Source organism: Ambystoma mexicanum, chromosome 1p, assembly GCF_040938575.1.
Source record: "Ambystoma mexicanum isolate Mex_15411 chromosome 1p, UKY_AmexF1_1, whole genome shotgun sequence".
NCBI classification, from domain to species: Eukaryota; Metazoa; Chordata; class Amphibia; order Caudata; family Ambystomatidae; genus Ambystoma; species Ambystoma mexicanum.
In genome coordinates this window covers 1,009,125,513-1,009,149,877 of record NC_090921.1, presented here as the reverse complement: position 1 = coordinate 1,009,149,877, position 24,365 = coordinate 1,009,125,513, and the positions used below count along the sequence as shown (strand labels likewise).

Sequence of the window (24,365 nt, the reverse complement as noted above, 5' to 3'; positions counted from 1 at the left end):
AATAGCTGGCCTTGGTAATAAGGTAGATTGTTGGTGACAGAATACTCTGGGCCTTTCCTTGTCCAGCCCTGTAAGGCATCGGAATCAAAGAGTTGATGGACCTTTTCTTGAATGTCCTCCAGAGAGTGTATGGATGTCAGACCAAGGATCCTCTGTTCAGGAATTATGTGTACAGGTTCTAAAGCTCTTTCTGTTTCTCCCATTCCTATTCAGGACAGAGCGTCAGCTTTTCCATTTTTACAACCTGGTCGATAGGTTATTACAAAATCAAACTCGGCGAAAGCAATGCCCAATGGAGTTGGCGTGAAGATTGGGCCTTGGCTACCTTTAGGTATTGTAAGTTGCGGTGATCAGTGATGACCGTAATGTTATGCCTGGCGCCCAGCAGATAGTGCCGCCAAGCCTTGAAGGCGGACTTGATGGCCAACAGTTCCTTGTCGGTTATAGCATAATTTAATTCGGGAGCCAAAAACTTTCTTGACCAGAACGCCACTGGGTGCAGCTGGTTAGTTTCGGGATCCTTTTGGGAGAGCACTGCACCCATAGCTGAACTGGATGCATCTGTTTCCACTATGTAGGGAAGCTCTGGGCGCGGGTGTTGTAATACAGGAGTGGACGTGAATTTCTTTTTTAACTCTTGGAAGGCGTTCTCGGCTTCTTCTGTCCATGTAAAGCGTTTATACTTTCGCAATAGTGTTGTAATGGGATGTACAATGTGTGAGAAGTCCGGGATAAACCTGCGGTAGAAATTGGCAAAGCCGAGCATGCTTTGAACTCCTTTGACTGAGCTTGGCGAAGGCCAATTAAGAATTGCGTCCACCTTCCGTGTATCTATCCGGATTCCTTTCGGGGTCAGAATAAATCCAAGAAACTCTACTTCCGTAGTGTGAAAGATGCACTTTTCCAGTTTAGCGTATAACGTATACTGGCGTAACTTTTCTAGGGCTGCTCGGACGTGCTTTACATGATCGGATTCTGATAGGGAGTATACTAAGATATCGTCGATGTAAACGACTACACAAACATCGATGAGCTCTCGGAAGACATCGTTCATGAAGAACTGGAAGGCTGCTGGAGCGTTACACAGTCCGAAAGGCATCACCTGGTACTCAAATAATCTGTACTTGGTGCGAAAAGCAGTCTTCCATTCGTCACCCTCTTTGACGCGTACCAGATGATATGCCCCCCGAAGGTCTAGTTTTGTGTATATACAAGCGTTCTTTACCTGGTCTAGTAGTTCAGGGATCAAAGGCAAAGGGTACCGATTCTTGATAGTTATCTGATTCAGCGCGCGGTAGTCAATGCATGTTCTAAGGTCGCCTTCCTTTTTTGGCACGAAGAACAAAGCGGAAGATGCAGGGGACTTGGACGGGCGGATGAAGCCATTAGCGAGATACTGGTCTAGGTACTGGCGCAAGTGGAGATTTTCAGGTTCCGTGAGGGCATAGATTCTGCTGCAAGGTGGTTGTGCTCCTGGTATGAGATCTATTTGACAATCATACGATCTGTGCGGTGGTAAGGTGTTTGCCTGCTCCTTTTAAAAGACATCCTGAAAGTCTTGGTATTCAGCAGGTAATTGTATGGCAGCTGGGATTATTGGGGCCAGTACTGAATTTAGAGTTCTCTTTGGGTAACAGGTGTTAGCACATTCTGGGAAGATTAGTCTCTTCTCTCGCCAATCAATACAGGGATTGTGTTTTTCCAACCAAGGGATTCCCAGTATCAGTTGAAACTGTGGAGCCTTGATTAAATCAAACACCATAACCTCTCGGTGTCCATCCTGACCCAGCAAAGTCATCTCTGCAGTGGAATGAGTTACAGGCCCAGAGGCAATTTCAGTTCCATCAACAGTGGTGACGACATCGGTAGTGGTCTTTCGGGTGAGAGGTAGATTCATCCTGGAAGCCAATCCAAAGTCCAAATAGTTTCCTATAGCTCCACTATCTACGTACGCCTTTACCGCGTGCATGCGTGATGGCTGCTCTGGATCTATAAGGACCATGGGTATGGTGAAATGTGAGGTCAGAGTGTCCTTCTTTAAGCTCGGCAAGCTGACCTCTACGCTTGCCGGGCGTGATCGTTTCCCGAGTCAAGTTTCAAGTGGTTTTCGTCTGCTGCTCCTATAGTTTTCTTGGGTGGTTTTACAGGGCAGTTCCGAAGGAAATGACCAGTAGCTCCGCAAAATAAACATAATTGCTGTTGCCGTCTTCTTTCCCTTACCTTCTGGGTTAAGGGTCCTCTAACCCCCCCCGATTTGCATGGGTTCTGAGGCATCTACCCCCTTCGAGGGTACGTAGGTTTTAACCAAGACCTTGTTTTCAAACTTGGTTCGATCAGCCTTTCTGGTTTGAAGTCTGTGATCTAACTGGACCACAAAATCTATATATTCAGCACAGTCTAAAGGCGGGTTCACGACTTGGGCTACAACATCCTTGAGTTCTCCCCGAAGCCCTCGATGGAATAATGTAATTCGCTTGGCTTCAGGCCATTCGGTTTCCACAACTAATCTATTGAAAGTTGCAATGTAAGATAAAAGATCCTGATTACCTTGCCGTAAGGATAAAAGTTCGTTATCCAAAGCCTGTCCTTGGGAAAGTCGGGCGAACAGTTTTTCCATGCTAGTTCGAAAACCTTGGAAATCTCGAAGAATCGGGTCATCCTGATTTACTAGCGGAATGGACCAGTCCGCTGCACTGCCACTGAGATATGACAGTACAAAAGCTACCTTGGCTTGATCGTTTGGGAAAGCTCCAGGTCTACATAAAAAGTGTAAGCGACATTGATTCATGAATATAGCAAACCTTTTAGGGTCTCTGGCAAAGCGTTCAGGCGGAGCCAAGGGAACGGCTCCAGGAAGGTTTATCTGCACCGGGTTACTCGGTGGCACCGGAGCTGGGCTGGCCCCGAGTCCAGGTAGAGGTGTTTGTCCAGCCTGGCTTTGTAATAGCTGTCTTGCCAAATCATCAGTTCGTTCTTTTGACACTATCAATTCCCTCCTGAGGGCATTGGTTTCCTGGCGGGCGGAATGCACTTCGGCCCTTAGTTCCCCTAATAATTGGGCCAACTGATCGGTTTCCGAGGTCTCCATGATGCCCAGGTGGGTATTTGTGGGTAGGCTTCGCGTTCTGTTACGCTCACCTGATTCCCACGGGGGCGTCGATCTGGACTGGCCCGCTGTTGCTTCCACCAGAGTAACACGTAGAGCCAAGATGACAGACTGCACAGACCCACTTAGCTTCGTTTGTTGGATTCGTACGAATATCTTTCTGCAATGGAGAAAGGGAATTAACCTCCCGTTAACCCGCCTTCCCACTCCCCTTGTCTGCCCACAGAACACTCCCGAAGTTCCCTCTAAATCTCACCTGAGGATTTGGAAAGATGAGCTCTCCAGCCTGCGTCGAGCGCAGGGGCGCGTAGATGACCAGTTACTTCACTGGCGTGGAGGAATTGGTGAGTTCCAGTATTGACTAAGTCCAATTGTTCGTAACAGTTCAAAAGTCTGATCTTCACTCTGCCAGATTCCTTGCAGGTTGCGGATTTAAACCACCAGAAGAGTTCCAAGTGGCAATTGGTAAGATCCTGGTAAGTCTATTGTGGTTCTCCCCTTTGGGGGCGGGGTACAGCGATGATGCAGAATTAACTGCGCCGACCCGAAATGAGGTGAGTACCCCCCTGTGGTAAATCAGGTAAGTCTTTGGGGGTAGGTTGTATTGTCCTTGTTTTTTTTCCCTTAGGGGCCGGGGTGCGGCGGAGATGCGGAATTGACTGCGCTGACCCGAGATGAGGGGAGGACCCCCCTATGGTAATCAGGTAAGTCTTTGGGGGTGATTTGTATTGTCCTTGTTTTTTCCCCTTAGGGGCCGGGGTGCGGCAGTGATGCAGAATTGACTACGCCGACCCGAGATGAGGTGAGTACCCCCCTGTGGTAAATCAGGTAAGTCTTTGGGGGTGGTTTGTATTGCCCTTGCTCACCTATCTGTTCTTGTCTCCCCCAGGTGTTGAAGAATGGCCTGGAGATGCTGGATTCGCGATAAAGTAAAGGAATGCAGCCCCGGTTGGTGAGTTCAGCGTGGCTCTGCGAGGTGCGTGGCAATACACCTGAGAAGGCTTCTCTCTTCCAGATCGACGATGTGCTGGATCAAGGATTCAGGTAAGGGTTTTGTTTTGACCTCTTCTCCTTTTCTTGTTCCAGATGTTCCAGGGCTGAAGCGGGCGTGGCTGAAGACTGGAGCTGCTGAAGACACGGTGAGCGTTACGCTGCAGCAAGCAGAATAACGCGAAGCACGTGTGGCTGTCCGGGTGTGGCTTAAATAGCCTTGGAAGAAGTCCCAGGTAAGTATTCTTCCACAGCCCCACCCGAGAGGAAAGGAGTCCCTGAGGTAAAGTAGTCCCTTTAAGCCTCATTTGGCTTGTGGCTTCGTGCAGCATGGTCTGCATCAGGTAGGTATGCAGCATGGTCTGCAACAGGTAAGATTTCTGTAATGAGCCTGGCGCCCATGGCGCCAGGACTGACTTTATTCTTATGAGCCTGGCGCCATAGGCGCCAGGACTGTAGCCAAAGAGCCCCTAACTGGGGTTTTTGGGCATGCTTCAAGTGGCATGATGCCTGCTTCTGGGGTTGCTGGGCCTGGTCTGGCTTTCATCGTGACAGCTCTTCAATATTTCTGGTGGACCACCTTACGTTCTGACATTCATAAATATGTATCCGCGTGCCCTGTATGTGCTCCAAACAAGCAACCTACTACGGCTTTGGTTGGTAAACTTCAACAACCTTCCTTCAAGGGCTTGGGAAATCATTGCCCCCGATCCTGTTACAGATCTTCCGGAATCCCAGGGACACACCACTATAATGGTGACCGTGGATGCTTTTACCAAACAAGCATATATCACCCCGCTACCTAAGCTTCGCAGGTGAGATGCCATACATTTTTCTCGGGGATATTTTTTCGTCTACACGGTTTACCATTCTTTGTCATTTCTGACAGAGGATCACAATATATGTCTTGTTTCTGGTCCCTTGTATGTTCCAGTTTGGATATTCAGCGAGCAATGTCTTCTGCCTATCATCCTCAAAGCAATGGTGTCACTGAAAGAACTAATCAAACTATGGAACAATACCTCCAATGTTTTTCTGCTTCTGTACAAGAAGATTGGGTCTCTGTATTACCAACGGTGGGATTTGCATACAACTCATTACACTCTTCCTTATGAACTTCGCCCTTCTTTTGTGCCAATGGATACCACACATCAGCCTTTCCCATACCGAAAGTTGCAGTCACTCGCGTACCCTCGGTAGATCAACACATCTCCACCATTCAAGAAGGTCACACGGTAGCTCTTGAATATCTACAAAAATCATGGGAAAAGGTCCAACGCTATGCTGACCAACATCGTTCCCAGCAACCATCCTATCCTGTCGGCGATAAAGTTTGGTTGTCTACGAAATACCTTCCACAGAGATTGAAACCTTCCAAACTCTCTCTATTGTATATGAGACCATTCCGTATTACTAAAGTTATGAACCCTGTTGCCTAAAAGCTGTCTTTAACAACATCTTGGCAATGGATTCATCCAGTTTCCCACACCTCACTCCTGAAACCCGTTCGGCCATCCAGAAAGGAACATGCCAAAGCTGTACCCCCTCCAGTACTGGTTGACGGCGTTCCTGAATACGTGGTTCATGAGATTTGTGATTCACATTTTTACGGAGGTTCTCAACAATACTTGGTTGGTTGGGAAGGATACGATTCATCTGAACACTCTTGGGAACCAGCTATGTGCATGCCCCCAAGTTGCCAAGAAGATTCCATCATTTCCACCCATGGAAAGCCGGTCCTACAAGTGCTGGGAAGGGGCATACTGTCAGATCAACCCTGGTTGCTATGGCGATGTTGGCGCTTCCCATGGCATGTTGCGCCATCAAGTTATCCTTTCAGTGGTCTAGTGTTTCAATCCAAGATGGCACCCATCACTGCTCGCACCGGGTACAAGTCGGGTAACAGATGCGTCTCAACCCTGTGAGTACAGACGCTACTGTTTCTGCTTGTTTCTTGTTTGAATCCTTGTTGGATCTCACTAACTGCTCCTGTTTGATTTCCCTCTGCTATATCTTGTGCTCTGTTCTCTTCCTCTGCTGGCTACCTTACTTACTGCTTCATCCGCGGTCTGCCTCTGACTCCTGATTCCTTCTTCTACTGCAATCATCCTTTGGCGCATCATATTCGCCTCTTCTGCCTTCTGGATTCGCCGGAAACATCTGACTTCTTCCTCCTTGGAGTGTCTTACTGCCTGCTGGAGCCTTCCTCATTCCAGTGGCTTACGACTCGCTCTGCGTGAGGGTTTTTCTGGCATTTGCCTATTACCACAGGGTACAGGGCTGAGTTCTTGATGCAGAGTCTGTTCACATCAATACTCTGCTTCAAGTAATAAGTGCGCTAAAGCTCAAACTCACATTCTGACAAGCGGTTAGTGGGCTTCTTCTATTATCAAAACCTTACACATGCCACCTTTATAAGGTGCCAGTCGTGTATACAGAGATCGAAAGAAACTTGAGGCATGATTGGGGGCGTAAGTGCTAATAATACTCACCTCCCGGTTCTCCCAGCCTCGCACTACAACCATTCTCCCAAGCTCTTCAGTTTGCACCTCTCTCAGCTGAAAGGACACTGAAGGAGACACCCATATGAGCACCCCTCTGGAGTATGCTGAGAAAGTAACCCCATGGTCCACTCCCTGCCAATTCCCAAGCAAACAATTCCCAAGCAAGCAAGCAGTGAAGCGAGTCTCCTGCAGCAGAGCTATCCCCACCCTTTTCCTCCCTAAATTTGAAATCATCCCATGGCGTTTGATGTTACTATTTAGCCCCCTTACATTCCAGGAGGATATCCTAAGAGATTCAGCCATTTGGGCTAGCTCTGGTCTCCCCGCCCTGTGCTCGGCTTCCCACCCCAGGTTACTGTCTGGTTGGATATGCCAGGTATCTGCATTCCAACTTCCCTCCCGAGCAGCTCCTATCCCCTGGCAACTTCAAATCTACCAATGTACGGAGCCCCCTAGTATCCCTTACCCTGTTACCGCTCACACCTGCCTGCTCTGTGCTCTGTCCTACGATGTGAAAGCAAGGAATACTGTATCTGAGCTACCAACAACAACAAGAAAAAAGAGAAAAAAGAAAGGAGGAAGACTACCCTTCCCTCCATCATGAACAAATTGGCCCAATAGTACCCAGCTATTCAGACCTATCTGCCATTCAACACCACTATCTGCTAGTGGTGTTTGACAGTTGGACACCACAATATGGTGTCCAGTAAAAAACCTTAACGCAATGTTACTGGAGGCGGTCCCCTTGCCCGAAACAAGGGGGGCAGAGGGGGATGCGAAAGTGAGTCAATGGGCCTCATTCTAACTATGCCGGTCCGGTAACAACTGTGCCGGTAAGCCTACCGGCACCGTTGTTACGGGACCGGCACAGTACAACTGCATGCGGGTGCTGTCCCGCCCGCCAGGGTCAGACCTGGCGGGCGGAACGGCACCCGCCTGCAGAGTTTCACGGAAGCACTGGCATCGTTCTTAACAGTGCCGGTGCTTCTGTGGTCCCCATTCCCATTGAGTCCTAATGGACTCAATGGGAATGGGGATTTACACTTACCAGCACCTGACTTCCTGGAACGCCGGGGTTGTAATCCCCTGGTGTTTCCGGCAAGCCAGGCACCGGTAAAATTCGCAAGTTTGGCGGCAACCTGCCAGTTTTACTGGCATGGTTACCGCCAGACTTGTGATGAGGCCCAATGAAAGGTTCAGAGTATGGTAGGTGAAAGTCAACCTTGACGGCCCCCGACAATAGGCGTGAATCAAGTCTGTTCCAACCATCACTTGAGTGTCGAACGTGTCTTTTCTCATTTGCCTGGTGACAGCAGGAGCCCTGTGATTATTGTCCCTTCTATCACTTAAGGGTGCCATTTTATTCATGTCCATCCACTGATTAACTTCTTCAGGATTTTCAAAGAACAAAGTTTCACCGTTATAGAGTATTTTCAACTTGGCTGGATATAAGAGCATGTATTTCGCTGCCCTCTGCCCCAACTTTCAGTGCTATGCGGACGATACCCAGCTCATTTTCAGGCTACCCTCGGCCTCCTCCTCTCCTGCCCTCATCTCTGACTGTCTGTCTGCTATCCAGGAATGGTGTGCTGCCAACGACCTCCGCCTTAATGCTAGTAAGACTGAGATTCTACTCATCGGCACACCCACTCCCTCCTTCCCTGCAGCTCTCTGGCCAGCCTCTCTTGGGCCTCTTCCTGCTCCTACCTGCAAGTCAAAAAACCTCAGGGTCATCTTTGACTCCACACTCTCCTTCTCTCCTCATATATCTGACGTCTCTAAGAAGTCACACTACCAGCTGCACCTCCTTAGAGGTATTCTTCCCTTCCTCTCCTTCCCCCAGAAGCTCACTGTCTCCCGAGCCCTGGTTCTCTCGAAGCTGGACTACTGTAACAGTCTCTATCTTAATCTGCCTGCCTCCACTCTCCGCCCTCTGCAACTCATCCAGAACAGAACTGCGAGACTTGTCCTTGGCCTCAAGCCCAGGGACCGTATCTCTCCAGGACTGAAATCTCTACACTGGCTCCCAGCGGCTGCGAGGATTAAGTTCAAAACCCTCTGCATTGTCCACATGGCCTTCTGGGGCCTGGGGCCTAAATACCTGCAACTCTCTCTTCCTAAATATCTTCCTTCCCGAGCCCTTCGCTCATCCGTCTCCAACTCCCTCAGGGTCAGCCGCTTCTCGAAGCAACGAGCTGGGGGTAGATCTCTCTCCGCGGCAGGAGCCTCCCTCTGGAACAGCCTTCCTGCCTCCCTGAAACTTGAGGAGAACCATCTCCGGTTCCGGAAGCACCTCAAAACCTTCCTCTTTGCTTCTGCTTTCTCTCTCCCTCTCCCCTGCTAATTCTTCACTTAATTCTGCACTGAATCTGAAACTTGGCCACTCTCACCGACCTCGGTCCTGGGCCCAGCCACTTTCCACTTGCACTGCCTCCCTGGCAACCCCTGCACTGCGGGACTGTTCTCTGTAGCCCTACAGCCCCCCCTTCCCAGCACTTGTCTGCACTTACCTTGCACTTGCCACCAGCTGGCCCTATTTATTATTTATCTATTTATTTCTATTCTACTTACCTTGTACTGCACTTTTCCCTTCCCCCTACCCCTGCACTTGCGCGGTCTGAATGACACCAGGCCTAGTAGGATCGTTGTCTGTCCTCCCCCTGTTCCCCCCTCCCTGCCTCGTCGCGCCTTGAAACACTTGTGTATAGGCGCGTTACAAATAACATATATCATATCATTTCAGTCCCTGCTGACGTATTCTGTCCTTTAAAGGGACAAATAGGCTTGACCGCTTCTGCACCTGCATGGTGTAGTCAAGATAGATTACCAGCGTGGCTGCTGCACGCCGTATCTCTGCTCCTTCTTTGGAGAAGGTCAGGATTCTCACTCTGTTCTTGAAGTTAAGGATCTTTGCAATAATCGGTCTCGGCGGTGCTCCAAGGGAAGGTCTTCTAGATAATGATCTATGAGCCCTCTCGACCGTGAATCCCTGTTTCAACATACCAAGGCCTATCTCTTGGAAAAGCACATTTTCAACATGACTTGTAGGGTCTCTGCCCTCTTCTCCTTCTGGCAGCTCAAGGATCCTGATATTACTTCTCCTTGCCCGTCCTTCTGAATCTTGTGCACAAGCTTCCAGAGTTCTCACCTTCAATATCAGACTTTGGACCTTGGACTGCAGCTCCCCCGTGGCTGTGGTGATATCTTCAACCTTTGTATCTGTCTCGCCGACCCTGGCAGCTAGGGAGCATACGCCCTGCCTCAGTTGGCCCACATCAATCTTTACCTCATCTAGCTTGGTCTCCATTGAGGTCCGCAGGTATGGCATCCAGTATATGACTGTCAGTGTCAGCCTGTGTATGCATTGACTGATCCCGACTGGCTCTCCCACAGTGGGGGGAAATGTCCCTCCTTCCTTCTTACTTGCAAAGGTATTCATCTTGGTCTGTTTAACCTTCCCCAATGCATGAATTCCAGCCAGTCTGTGCCTCCCTCTCGGCTGCTCCACATAAGTGAACTGAGCCCAGTCAAGGCCCTGGTTTGTATTATCTACAAACCCAGTGGTGCACTTCTCATTCAATGGAGAGGATCCTCCTAGTGGGTCACCACAAGGGTCCCCTCGTAATGCCTTCTTTGAGCCAAATTTCCCGTAGATCTGTCAATAAGCCTCCAATGTGAGTGTGCTGCCGCCATCCAGCCCTAACTCCTTCCAGGATATACAGTCTAATAGGCACGGATCCTCATCCCACTTGGCAGGGAGCTTCCCCTATTACTCACAGTTCTCAGGGCCTGGACATGAATCTTTGTCAACCTCTGCTAGTGCGCCAGCCTTTTTACACCTTACCAGACGGGCCCAAATTTGGATCCAGACCCCCCGACAGATGCTGCACACCTGCATCCAGTGCCAGGGGAGGATCTATCTCCTTAGACTGCTTTCGGTTGGGCAGAGGTCTGTCCTCCTCTGCACCGCTCCCAGTTCCCGCACGCAATCACAGTTGTAGGCTACAGCTGTGAATGCCTCAGCACCTGTCTGCCACCTCTCCCCAGCTGCCAATGTTTTGCTGAGTGTAGCCGGCATTGCTGTTCCCTGTTGGCCCCTCACACATGGTAGCGAACCGCTGTGTTTCCTATGATGTGACCTGTCTGACGTTCTTCATCTCAACGCTGGTAGTCCCTGGCACGCCAGGCGGCCTCACTCCTCAGCCTGGGCGTGTCCTCAAGCCTGCTCCGCTGCATTCTTATCTGCGGCTCTTGGGCCACATCATTGGTGCCATTATGATTATCTACAGCGACCAGCGTTAGCCCAGGGGGGTCCTATATACACCACCTCCCCCAGGTACTGCAGGCTCTGAAACATCGCAGAAAGGATCACGGATGCAGGATCTGTCGGGAGCCGACTTGCAGCACGTCCGCTCTACATGCCAGTTAGCCCTGCCTCTTACAGTCACTTTATTGGTCAAATTAAATTGCATTTATTTTACCCGCCAATTCTTTAATTGAAACAGTGCTAGCAGTGGACAGGTTAGATGAAATGAACCAGGGCTTGAGTCACATTGAGCTTCTGAGGGAAAGAGAGAAAAGGTAAAATTCCTTTGTGAAGGAAGAGCTGATAGTTGGACTTCTTGGCAATGTACTGAGTGTGAGGGAGGAAGGAGAGAGAGGAGTCAAGGATGACTCCAAGGTTTCTGAAATAAAAAGGTAATAAAAGCATATTTTAAAAGTACCACTACTACACTGCCTTCTCCTTTAGGTTGCCTCTCGCAGCTCTTGGGAACTAATGACACTACGAAGTTCTAAATTAAATTTTTCAGAATTTTTGTCTGATATCCCCAGATCCCCTCTTTCACCTAATATGACTACTTTAGTAAAACCGGTCTCTCCACAATGCAAGAATTCCTCATGCACCACAAGAAGGAGCATTCTACACCGCCGTGCAACGGTGTGTTGCCAACTGATAGGGTCTGTTTTTTTCCAGAGCCAGAATATACAAACTCACGCACAGCTCTTGGAATCACAGAACAGTGATAGATGCCATGTTTGCTATGTTGGCCATCATTGTATGCATGGCTCAGATCACCTCAGATCTCATGTATGCTGTGAAAGGCACAGAAACGTCCTGGGATCCCAGATTCCTGTGGGTTTATTTGCACGCATGAAGTTATTCCTTGATCCATCTTGAGCCTATGTACGAATAGTTCTGAATTGCTGGAACGAGTGCGATGGAGTGGAAGCTCTATTGGTTGAGCTCTTTTCAGTGATTTTGACGCACTGTTAAATCTTAAATGCTGCATAACATAAGATAGCTGCATATGCAGGCATAGCTCAGTGAGTAAATACACAGATATCACTGCGTAGCCATAGCTCCCGCTCATCCACTCATGGTTGATGAAGAATGACTACAGTAGATGGGTCATAATGATATCTGTGATCTCGGCTCTCAAATTCCCAAGGGTTTAGAGGGCTTTAAGTGGGCCACGGATCCAAAAGGGTTTTAAATTATGACCCGAGGCAGATCGCTGCTGGGCCCCCGACCACCTGGAGACCTTGCGCCTCTCTCCTGGCCACACACAGATTCTCCTCTCAACTCTTGAGATGAAGCTATTGGAAAGCAGTGCAACTAAGGTACTTTATGACCTCACCACTGCAGAGTGCTGTTAAAAGGAACACTTTTGTTTGTCAAAACGTGTCTTCCACCTAAGGAAAGACGTTTTGGAATGTTTTTGTTTCTTATGTGTGCTGTAAATTGGAGTCTATATGTTTCGGTTTTGATGAGTTGCGCAGGGCTTGTAATATAGTGGGACTACAGTCTTTCTGTTTTGGGGGAGGGATCTGTGCCTACTTACTTCACACAGATCTCTGCATCCTGCACAGTAACCTCTTTAGCTGTCTTACTGCCAAGGCAAATTGTGACCTGCGTTGTACAAGCATATCTCTGCTGCAGGCCCTTTTACATCCTGAGGTACCTTACAGAGATTGGATTTACTTGTTTGGATTTTATTTCTTTTTTTATTCTAATGTTATTATTGTAGTCCATTTTGTGACTGTTGATTACACATATATTTATTAAATTCATTTGACATACCTTTTTCATAAAGGTTTCATTCATGGAATGCCACTCTTTTATCCAGATAGACCACAACCTTTTGAAAGGTCACTGTTTTTGCTTGCCATTAATAGGCTGCGGACTCTCGATGGTTGCATAATTGGGAAGCAGCGTTTGTTCATGCTTATTTGTCCACCCCTATTCGTCTTTTTAAGCCAACATAACTTAACATACTGGCACACAAAGTGACGATGGTTCAAAAGACAGGCTTGGTCAAAGATGCCTCAAGTGTTATGGTCCGACCTGTTAGCATCTACCTTTTGTTTGAGAAGGTGATCTCTGGAAGCACACAAGCACAATATGTGCTTCCAGGATCACTTAATGGGATTATGGGGGTGGGAAATGTGGATTTCATTTTGTTTGAATACTTAACCTTGTTCCTGCCTACACAGGGTGCCCAGGGTAACCATGGATATCTGAGCCTGCGACCCCGCTATGCTGACCTGAGATTACTGTGCGTGTGTGTGGATGTGACACGCCCCCTCACAGTGTCTCTCTCTCTCTCTGCAGCTCAGAGCACCAAAGAAAGCTACCTCCTGCTGTCTCTGCACAACAGATTGAGGAGCAAAGTGCACCCACCTGCTGCCAACATGCAGAAAATGGTGAGTATGGTAGTCTTCTCGTCCCCCACCCCCTACTTTCTCACTCTCTTATGCACCCCCCCACACCTGTGCCCTCAGCCACTGATACCCCCATCGCTGCTGTACTCAACTCGGTGTGCTACTGTACTTACTATAACATTGTAAGTGCAATGTTCAGTTCATACGTCAGAGTGAATAAGAACACTCAGTTTGTTAATGCAACTGTTGCTGAACGTTCTGGGCAAGCAGCTTTTTAAGGGCTTGGCAGGTGGGGCAGACCCAGCCTTTCCCCCTTCTGAGGTCGACATGATGAGTACTGTTGATTTAATAGTGGCACATGTTTTACAATGCCACAAAGCCTTCAGACCAGTGGCAAATGCTAGCCTCTGGCCTACAATGTTTCTGGGGCAGCGCGCAAGGCTGTGAGGCAACATCAGTGGCAGATGTGCGCTATACAAATGCCAACCAGAACAACATATATGTAATCAGGCTGGTTATTAAAGCACCGAAGGAGGCCCCGGCCTGACCCGCTCGACTTCAGTGTTTGCTGTTTGGCTCGTGCATACTCTAATTTGTACACACAGACCGGGAAGTGCAAGCATAGAGGACCTGGTGAAATTCTGTGGAAATGTAGCAAGATAATGTGGAGATGATTGAGATTCCATGGAAGTGTATCCGTCCACTAATATCTTGTTACTGAAATTGATCAAAGCAGTTGTGAAAGTAAAATCATTCTGCACTTCATTCTGAGCTGTGGAGAAAAGCCTAACCGATACCTCACTGGGCCTAACCGATACTTCACTGATCCTAACCGATACCTCACCAGGCCTAACTGATACGTCACCCGGCCTAACCGATACCTCACTGGACCCGACTGATACCTCACTGGACCTGACCGATACCTCACCGGCCAGTCGGGCTGATCATGTTACTCTATGATCTATCCCGGCAAGTGGCAGCACTGGATCATTGATACGATGCATTTATATGATGCATGAACTCCCAGGTTCCTGGCCATGTCATGGCATACATGTTATTCAGCATATGGCCCTTAGGAATGTACATATGGAATGGATTGGATTACACCAGAGTAGTTCTGAGTCCAAATAACAGAACCAACTCAGGACGATGGCAAAGTATTGTTTTATTAACAATTATCTAAAACTAGGACGTTACAACGAACATCAATAGACGTACGCTCAGTCTCAATTTTCTCCACACAAAATATGGTTTTCACACACAAAATGCATTAGAGTTACATCATACTACCTGGCAATAGTGAAAAACCTATCAAGGGACAGGATTGATTAAGGGAGATATCTAAGTATACATTTCTATAGGAGCTAGGATTGTATTGGCTGTCCGTTATCAGATGGACAACTTATGCCTACCTCTAAAAACATGTAATTTCAGAAACATTCGATACTCAGTTTCTCATTGGTCTTCAAACTTTAAGGTCCTTCGTTATATGGACTGATATAACTGGTTGGCACGCTTGTGCCATTTCTGGAACATTTGGTTAATTTAGCAGCACGTAAGACCAGACCCAGGTGCACAGAGATAGAGCATGAAACTACCTCACCAACCAATTAGCCAACCATCTCTCATCCCCCATGTCTTCTGCCATGAAATTGTCTTTGTACTTGGCCTAGCAGAGTATAGTATCCGTGTCTATGAGAATGCACGGGAGTGAGGGCACTCGCTATCGTGTCTGGAACTCCTAGTTCAAACTCTATTTCCATCCTTGGCTCACATGACAGGAGACCATGATTTGGTCCATTTTGCAGCTTTTAAATGCTCTAAATGAATTAAAGCTGGGCATTCTGCATCTCAGCGCCCAGAGCGTGGAACGACCTTCCCCTTGAACTTAGGTGTCAGCCGAATTTGGCATCCTTTAAAAGGAAGCTGAAAACATGGATGTTTGCTTAACTTTTGCGTCCGGTCCTCCCTGTTCTACAATCACCCACCAGCTCTTCCCCCTTTTTTGTTTGTCAGCGCCGTAATATTTTAAAGTAAAGTATATCCTTTGTGTTCTTTCTTGCACCTTAACGTGAGAAGTTTTATCCGCCGCACACTTGTCCTTCTTTAGAGGAGATAGCTGACCTCGCCTTCTAGAATCTTGACTTTAGGCCAGGCAGTCTTGCCACGCAGCTCCATGAGCCTATTATTCTTGCTGCGACACAGTTGTCCATTTCCACCTCATGGTTTTTAGCTTACTTAATTCATTATACCAAGGTCCAGTTTCTGTGTAATGGCAGCTTCACCTGCATTCGATTTACTACTCATAGCCAGCTTCTATGATGACTTAATCTACCTTGTGTTTCAGCTTCTGTACATTTATTAAACGTTTGTTCTCTGCAGCACTTCATGCATGTGTAATCTTCTTCTTTTAAATTTGAGATTTTACTCGATTCTTTACTTCGTCATTAGTTTTTTCAGGATCTATACATCATCTTCAGCCAGTATCTTGGGACGCCATGCATACTTTTTATGACGTCACTAGCTGCTCTTCTTTGCTCTTTCTCAATTTCCTTCAGGGAGGTCCTGCCACAGGTTTTCGTCACTTCGGGGGTACATTCGATATATTCTCTTAATGGGTATTTTCTTCCAAACACTTGCTGCAGTATTGGCACAATGGCTGGTGGCAAACACAGCACAGTCTCATGTCTCCAATACAGGGGAGTTAGGGGAGCAGGTATACAGCTGCTCCTCTACATTCCCCCCTCTGGTTGAGTCCTCGACCACCTCCTCAAGTCTCTCTGCTTCTTTGTATTTTCTCTTGAAGAAGTGTTTCTTGGGTGTCCATGTTTTCATCACCCCCTGAAGGTGCCTGCAGTTTTAATGTGTTCTTCAACACTCCAAGTCATGTAATTACGTTATCCATTCGGGGTACAGTAAACCCAACATTCAACATATTTTTTTATGATCCTTTGGATACTTGAACTTCGTTTATTCAGGTGCTACAAGGCTGGCCTTTATGTAATCTCTGACGGTGTCATCAGTCAGCTCCTTGGCTTCTGGGTCATCCTTGGCATCAATCATGATCTTTATTCCTACTGCTTTCTTCGCCGTTTTCTGACATTGTGAAATTATTATGCTGATTACACAGAATCCAAACATGATCAGCACCAGTATTGCTCCAAGAAACTTGAATAAATGTGTCATCCAATGAGGAATCCATGAAAACAAGAATGCAAACCAACTGTCATCTTCAATGCCATCTGCCTCTTCCTCCATCTTAGTATGTAGGTCTGTCAACATCAATATGGCCTCTGTCAAAGTCCCATTCTTGCCATCGTGAGAAGGTATGAATGTGCAACAATATGGCCCGATCTTGGCGCAAACACCTCCTTCCATTGCCGTGATCATGTCAAGGACAAACCTGTTCTGGAAGGTCATCAGTCGTATGGCCCTCAGCTCTTCTTTTATGGCATTGAATCCTTTTATAGTAGCATTGATTGTCTGCAGAAGCTCCCACCTGGTGAATTGTAACCATTTGGCATTCACCACTGTTTGAAGTCCAGGCATAAATATAGATATCATTATCATATCAGTGTTGCTGAACAACTTGTGTCCATCAGGAATAGCTCCATAAGCCTTTATGGATTTGGGTGAGAAATAATTCTCTCCTTTCATCTGTCAGAGTTCAAGTGATCTTCTTTTTCTCAAATGGTCATCCACCTTTGGGAATTCATCAATATTTAGATCGTTCTGACGAATCACCAATGCTGGAACATGGACGAACACCAAGGAGCACACTATGCCCCAATTCCTGGGCAATATCATATATGCTCAAGATCCGTAGGCCCAATATCGATACATGAGGACAGCTGTCCCTTTTCTCCTTCCTGGAACATCAATTGTGGTTTTAGACCCTTTATTATGTCCAACGTGATTCTTTCCATGACTCTGGAAACACTTTGTCGCATTAACCAATGGGACAAGGGCCACTGGGTCTGATTCGTCTTCCACCCATGTCAGTAATTTGGAGTCCTTGGCCAAAGACTTCAGACACTCATAATTCACCTTTTGTATTCCTCGTATTGCTTCCTTCCTTAGCAGATGAACTGCACAAGACATCATTCCATTTTCCCATCCTTTACTCGTGCTCGCTCATCTGTAGATTAACAGCTGTGATCGTTCCCAGCATCCAGGCATCCAAGCTTTTTCTGTCATATCAGAACAGTTCATCCTCTTAATTTCCTCAATAATCACCTTACCTTGTCCTGCAGCAGGATACTCAAGCATCTTGTCTGTCTATTCAGGCTCCTTCTCCATCTGAGTAGTCTTAATATAGTCATCTTGGTATGGGAACGACTGTCTTGTTCTCCATCGCAGGGTTGCCCAACTTCCTTGGAATAGTCCCCAAGTAGTACATGCTGCAAGATGGCTGAGGCATTTTATATTGGATGCTGACACCTCCTTTGAAATGAAAGTCTGCACTGTATTCATGGCATAGGGGATGAGAGAGCAGACATAGCAATTCCCATCAGATACTCTTTCCCCCACCATTTTCATGTGCTGATACCATATATTATTTCACAGGTAAGCTGAATTATCTAGATAGGTATTTATCCCCATAGTGATCTTCCTCTGCATCACTTTTATGTCATCTAACATACCATAGAGATCAAATACATTTTCATCATTTGTACTCATAATAGGAAAAAACATACGACCTCTTTCTTCAATGGAACCATTAGGATAATAGAGACTGTGAAATGTAAGATACAAAAAGATAAAGAGAATACACATGCATATGTATATTATGCATAGAAGTCTAGAGAAACATTTATTGTGCCATCCCAACGCTTGCTGAACTCGGGCTCTCTCTATAATCACATTATTCTCCTCACAAATCATTTTTAATACAAATATACAATTCTTTTACATTTGTAACTGCACAATCTGTTCAATTATGGCGATGAAGAGTCTTCTTATCACTGGACCATTTTTGGGATCCTGTACAAAAGTATGAATATTGACATTTCTTCTGACAAGAGCAGGGTACGACTGAAGTATAAACACAAAGATAGCAACCACAAGCCGATGTGTATCACTGTCAACAAATATCATGTATTTTATCAATTAAAACAGATATTCTCCACTAAATGAATCTGGATACTGATCTCTCTTCCAATTTCTAATCAGGAACTGATGTTTAGGCATAATACTCAATGAATTTCTAAAAGTTTGTTTTAGCCTCTGGAATGTCTCTGCAAGTCTATGCACTCCCTGCTAAAATATATAAGGAGTGTCCACTGAATTCCAGTCCAAAAGAAATACATGCTAATCACTCTCTGCTTTATCGTCCTTCTTCTTGGTCATCGATCGAGTCTACACATGCAGAAATTCTTCTTCTTGTCTTGCTTCTGGGTCAGCAACCGCTGGAGGGAGGGTCTCACCTTTATTTATTTTATTTGTTTTAGTTGCCACGCAACTTTTCAAATATTTCATACAAACATAAAACAATCCAACATCCATATATTACATAGAGAAGAAAAGAAGAGAAAAACAAAAATGTACACTCATAATACGATACAGATCTATCAAATCAATTTAACTATCTAAAACTGAACCAAGATTAATCAATACTTAATTTTACTACCATACCATAGACACATAAAAGCATAAAAGCATAGGCATACAGAACAGGTGACCCCATAGTGATTAAGCTTATAAATCAGTACAGTCACCACTAATCTCTACTATTAGTTACTGCTCCCAATGCCTTTTTGTGTTTCCTTCACTCGTGGTAATATCATTTGTAAAAATTGGACTAACGCTATCTGTACCCTCGCCTTTATACATTTTCACATCACCTAAATGCAGCCAAGCTCATTTTCCTGAAACCTTAACTTCAGAAGGGAGACTTCCTCAACACTAAAGGGTCCATTAAACCTCGGCTTGTGCCACCTCCTAATAAAAACTTTTATGAGAATTAAGTCACCAACATATAACTTTGCCAGTGGCTATAGTTCACGTGGATTGGTCACTGGATTGTCCTCTTCTGTGTTCCTTGACCCCTCCCTCCGATGCTTGACTTGATCTGAAATGAAAGAAACACTAGTAGTCATACATTTTAAATAATCATGCATCTCATCACATAGAGTCTTTGCTACACTCTGGGCATCACTCCTCACTCTAGATGGAGGCATTCTCATGCGCTGCCCTGTCACTAACATATGAGGGGTGAGGTGGTGTGCAGAATTTGGCTGATTCCAAAGGGCATATAAGGCTAGGGGTAGGCAGTATTGCCATCCCTTCTTTAAAATCTATTTCATCTTGGCGATCCTCTCTTTGAGGAGGCCGTTGAGTCTCTCACATATCCTGTTTGCTTGTGGGTGAGAAGCAGAAGACAACTTGTGCTTTATGCTCAATAGAAGTCCTATTTGTTCGAATAACTCATTGACAAAATGTGGCCCATTAGCAGATCTTAGTACTTCGCACACACCCCACCCTGGGAAAACTTTGCACACTAAAAACACTGCTACATATGTGGCATCAGGGTGTGTACACGGACCAGCCTCGATCCACCTAGAGAAGGGACACACCACCACTAACAGATATCTGTATCTATTACATGTTTACAGCATATCGACATAGTCAATATGTAAATGCTGAAAAGGACCATTTGGTCGAGGTATTACTCCTCTGATTGTTCTCAGTGTATGCCCAGCACTAAGCCTTTCACACAAAATGCAATTCACCATGAACTGTGCAACGTGTTCCAGCAGATTGAGAATGAACCAGTCTTCTGCAATGGTGGCAGCAAGACTTTCTCTGGTTATACGCGCGGGGTAATGCAGTTGTTCAAGTGTGACTTTCAATAATGCTGCTGGCATCACTGGCTCTCCAGTGCTCTCCTGTCACCATTAATGCTTCTGAGGGGCATCAAGAACACCCCTTACGTTTCCATAGTTCTTGCACCGTTTGCTGGGCTCTGCGCTGAATTTCTATTAGTTGCGTAATTTACAGCATATTAAACCCCTCTCGTACTAACATGCTTCTAGTCAAAATTTATTTTGTATCTTCAGTATCAAAATTCGAAATATTTGGAGAATATGCAACTCTTGACTTCTATGTCCACGGCTTTGTTTCCGAGAGAAATAAAGTCTGTTTGTTTAGTATGGGCTGCACATTTTACGACCGCTATGACTACTGGGAGTTGTAGTGCCTTGATGAGCCCCTGTCCAATAAGGACGCATGTTGCACTGGAGCGCCATCTGCGCAGAGGTAGCCCCTCCTTTTCCAATGTGACAGCCCTGCGTGTACTGTTGATGTCACATAGGAGGAGTCACTGTACACTGTCACTTCCTGCCCTTCTTGTTTCTCTAGCGAGACAATAAGCACTACTAATTCTGCTGTTTGCGCTGAAAAGTGAGACGGTAGTCTTGCACTCGCTACTACCTCTAATTCACCATTTAATCTGTGTCTCACAACTGCGGAGCCTGAATGCCTCTCCCCACTAGTCTGGTCAACTTTCGAAGAACGATCAATAAAAAGAATCTCCCCTACCGCCAAAGCATTCTCTTTCACATGGGGTATATCATCATAAAATTCAACATAGTTTGCACAGTTATGTACATGATCACCTTCTTCAGCTACACACAGAGCTGGGTTCACTATTTTACACCTCACGATTTTAATGGCTGAATTGGAAATCATTACCTCGTATTCTCTTTGTGATGTTAATGTGCCCTTGGGTTTCTCTAAAATGGCAAATAAGGTATGCTTCATGTAAAGAGTCATAGAACAGCCCATGACAATACTTTTGGAATTCTCAATTGCAAATGCGACAGCAGCCAAAGATTGTTTGCACGGAAAATGTCCCCTCATAATGAGATCTAAAATCCTGCTGTAGTATGACAAAGGTTTGTACCCCAATGTGTCCTTTGTGTCAGCAGTACTGTCATTAAAATCCCATTTGTGTGTGAAAAAAAATAGAATTCCTCGCTGTAGTTGGGAATCCCTAAAACTGGAACTGTACAAATTGCTCTTTTCAACTCCTCAAACCCTTCCTCCACTTCTTCGGTCCATTCTATCTTTTCCTTACCAACTTGTGCTTTCATTAACGCATGCAAAAGTGGCTTTGTATACGTGCTGTTATCAAAAACCCAGGTTCTGCAATATTTGCACAAGCCCAGAAACTGCTGCATTTGCCTCACTGTGTTTGGCTTTGGTGTTTTCATAATAGCCTCAGCTCTTTCAGGTGTCAGTTTCTTCCATTCATGTGTAATTAACTGACCTATGTACACCACTTCTTCCTGACAGTACTGTAATTTCTCTTTGTCCACCTTGTATCCTTATTTGCTAATATAGTCTTTAACCGAACAGAGTCTTTTCTGCATTCATCTTCTGTTTTACTGCAAACCAATACGTCTATGTACTGAATTACCGCACCTTTGAGTTCAATGTTACTAAGATCCATCTGTAGGAACCTGTTAAAGATTGACGGGGACACACAATACCATTGAGGTAAACAAGTATGTTTTATTCTCTTTTGTCTAAACGTAAAGGAAGTTAGGTCTTGTGAGTCCTTATGCAGCGGCATCGAGAAAAATGCATTTTTCAAATCGATCACCGTGAAATACTTAGCTTCAACTGGGATACTACATAATATTGCGCAGAATTAGGAACTAAACGAAACTCTGCCTCTACAATCTGATTAAGAGGGCGCAAGCCCTGGATAAATCTTCACGACCCCCCTTTAGGTGTATTAATCGGATACACTGTAGTATTGCACAATGATTCCGGTGGCACTAGGATTCACTGATTCATCAGGGCTGAAATAGTCTGGAATATGCCCTCATCAGCTTCTCGGGACATAGGGTATTGTTTTGCTCGTGGTAAAATTGCTCCTGGCTTAAGCTTTATTTTAACCTCCCCTATTCCCTTCAATAGGCCTACGCCATAGGGGCCTGTGATCCACAGGACACTTGGCACCTTTTCTAGATCTTCCTGGAATAATGCTGGTGGTTGCCACATTATCGCCATTTGCTTTGGGATTTCTCTTTTCTCGATCCTTATCCAGTATGTAATGCTCATAAAGAACACCACTTTGTCATCAATACGTTCTTCTCTAAACATATCTGCATCTGTTATGTCAGTCAATCTGTACCCCTCTTCAAGAGCTATCGGCGTTCGCCATGATCTACCTTCGTCATCCACCCCTTCAAGCATTGCTATCTCTCCTCGTACTATAGCTGCTTCCACTTCTATAGGAATGGTCTGCCCGCCTTCCTCATCCATTGACATTTGTGGTCTAAATAAGAACTCATCAGGTATCCTCACACTCTTTCCTACTAGCCCAGGTAGCCATGTCAATAAAAATGCTCACTCCATATAGGAAGACTTCCGGATCTACCGGGACACCTCGTAGAGCCACTTGACCTGTAAATGCCAGTATGAACTCTCCTACGTTTAAATAGTGTATTACACTGCTGCCTGATCAGTGAACGAAATCGTCATGTTAAGTTTTGTCATCAAATCACTTCCCAAAATGTTGACTGGTGTCTGTCGTGAATATAACAAAGGAATGGACTTGTCACATTCCCCTATAGAAACAGGTAAATTATCAGTAAAAGGAACTAAATTCGTAGCTCCAGAGAACCCTTGAGCATTCATGGCAATACCTGAAATTGGATATTTTCCCTCCCGTATACAAGAGCGGGTCGCCCCAGTGTCTACAAGAAAAGAAAATAATTTGCCCCCTATCGCGACCCCTGGTTCCACTTGGGGGTCTGGTGTCACAGATAGTACTAAACACATTAAGTCACCCTGTGAGCTGTCCTATTGAGGGTATAAACTCATCCCTGTCCCTGTGAAAGAACTTCCTCCCATCACAGTGAAACCCCCTATCCTAGGTGTGAGTATGTGCCATGTATTCGCGTTTTGCTGTGTTTGCATAGGTGCTTGTTGTGATTGCCCTTGTAGTGGGTCCATTTGTACTTGCCCCTGCTGTTGTACCTGCTGTACTTATGGCGACTGTGCCTGATAGGATGTGTGATCCTGGCCAAAGCCCTCTCTTGTTTGTGTGCTGTATGGCAGTGGATAAGCTGCCCCCCCTCTTGAAAACTGTCTGTTTTGTTGCGCATTCCCTCAGCTCCTACATACGCGCACACTATGCCCTGTTATTTCACAATTCCAACATACTGGGGGTGGCCAAGGTCCAGTTTCTGTGTAATTTCGGCTTCGCCTGCATTCTATTTACTAGCGCTAGCCATCCCAAATGACTACACCATCTACTGCATGGATAGACAAACAGCTAAAGGCGGAGGAGTAGCCTTCATAGCAAGAATCTCCCTTAACATAAGACACATATCTAACCAAACTCTCCCTTCTGCTGAACTACTTACTATCAAACTATCCACAACTAGCACAAGCACTATCACCATCCACCTTATCTACAGACCGCCAGGCCCTTTGTCCTCATTTAACGACGACATAGCTCTCCTGCTCTCCAACAACACCAAACCCAATTCACAGATACTCATTCTAGGTGACTTCAACTTGGGCTACAATGACAAGAAAGACGGCAAAGCAAGCACAGTCACCAACACTATCTCAGAATTAGGATTTACCCAGCACATCACCCAACCCACACACAACAAAGGCCGGACCCTCGATTGGATAGCAGACCTTAACTGCAACACCTCCATACTATCCAACACACCCTGCGCCTGGACTGACCACCACCTCATCATCTTCACCATCAACAAAGACAAACAAACACCGGCACCCCTTCCCAATGCTCCACCCACACTCACAAGAAACAGCAAAAACATCACAGCTGAGAAACTCATACCTTTACTCCAACCCATCATCGACTTCACACCCACCACCACCAACTCCAGTGAACTAGTAGACCTCTACAACACAACCATTCTCAAGGCCATTAACACTGTAGCACCACTCAAACTATGAAAATCCAAACCATGTGCTCAACTCAACTCCTGGTTCACACCCGAACTAAAAACCCTCTGCAAAAATAAAAGTCGAATCAGCATGGAAACATTCACCCTCCACTAATAATAAAACACTCTACTCATTAGCCTCCAACATTACCAAAGGCAGCAATC

At 46.0% G+C, this 24,365-nt stretch overlaps 1 protein-coding gene across 1 annotated transcript in view; it reads left to right on the top strand.

Moving 5' to 3' along the window:
- LOC138583112 (C-type lectin domain family 18 member A-like) overlaps positions 1–24,365 on the top strand; it is a 346,135-nt gene that overhangs the window by 27,914 nt on the left and 293,856 nt on the right. The window contains exon 2 of the mRNA XM_069655073.1: positions 13,214–13,305. Coding sequence (XP_069511174.1) covers positions 13,214–13,305 — 92 coding nt within the window. The remainder of the gene's footprint in view (positions 1–13,213; positions 13,306–24,365) is intronic.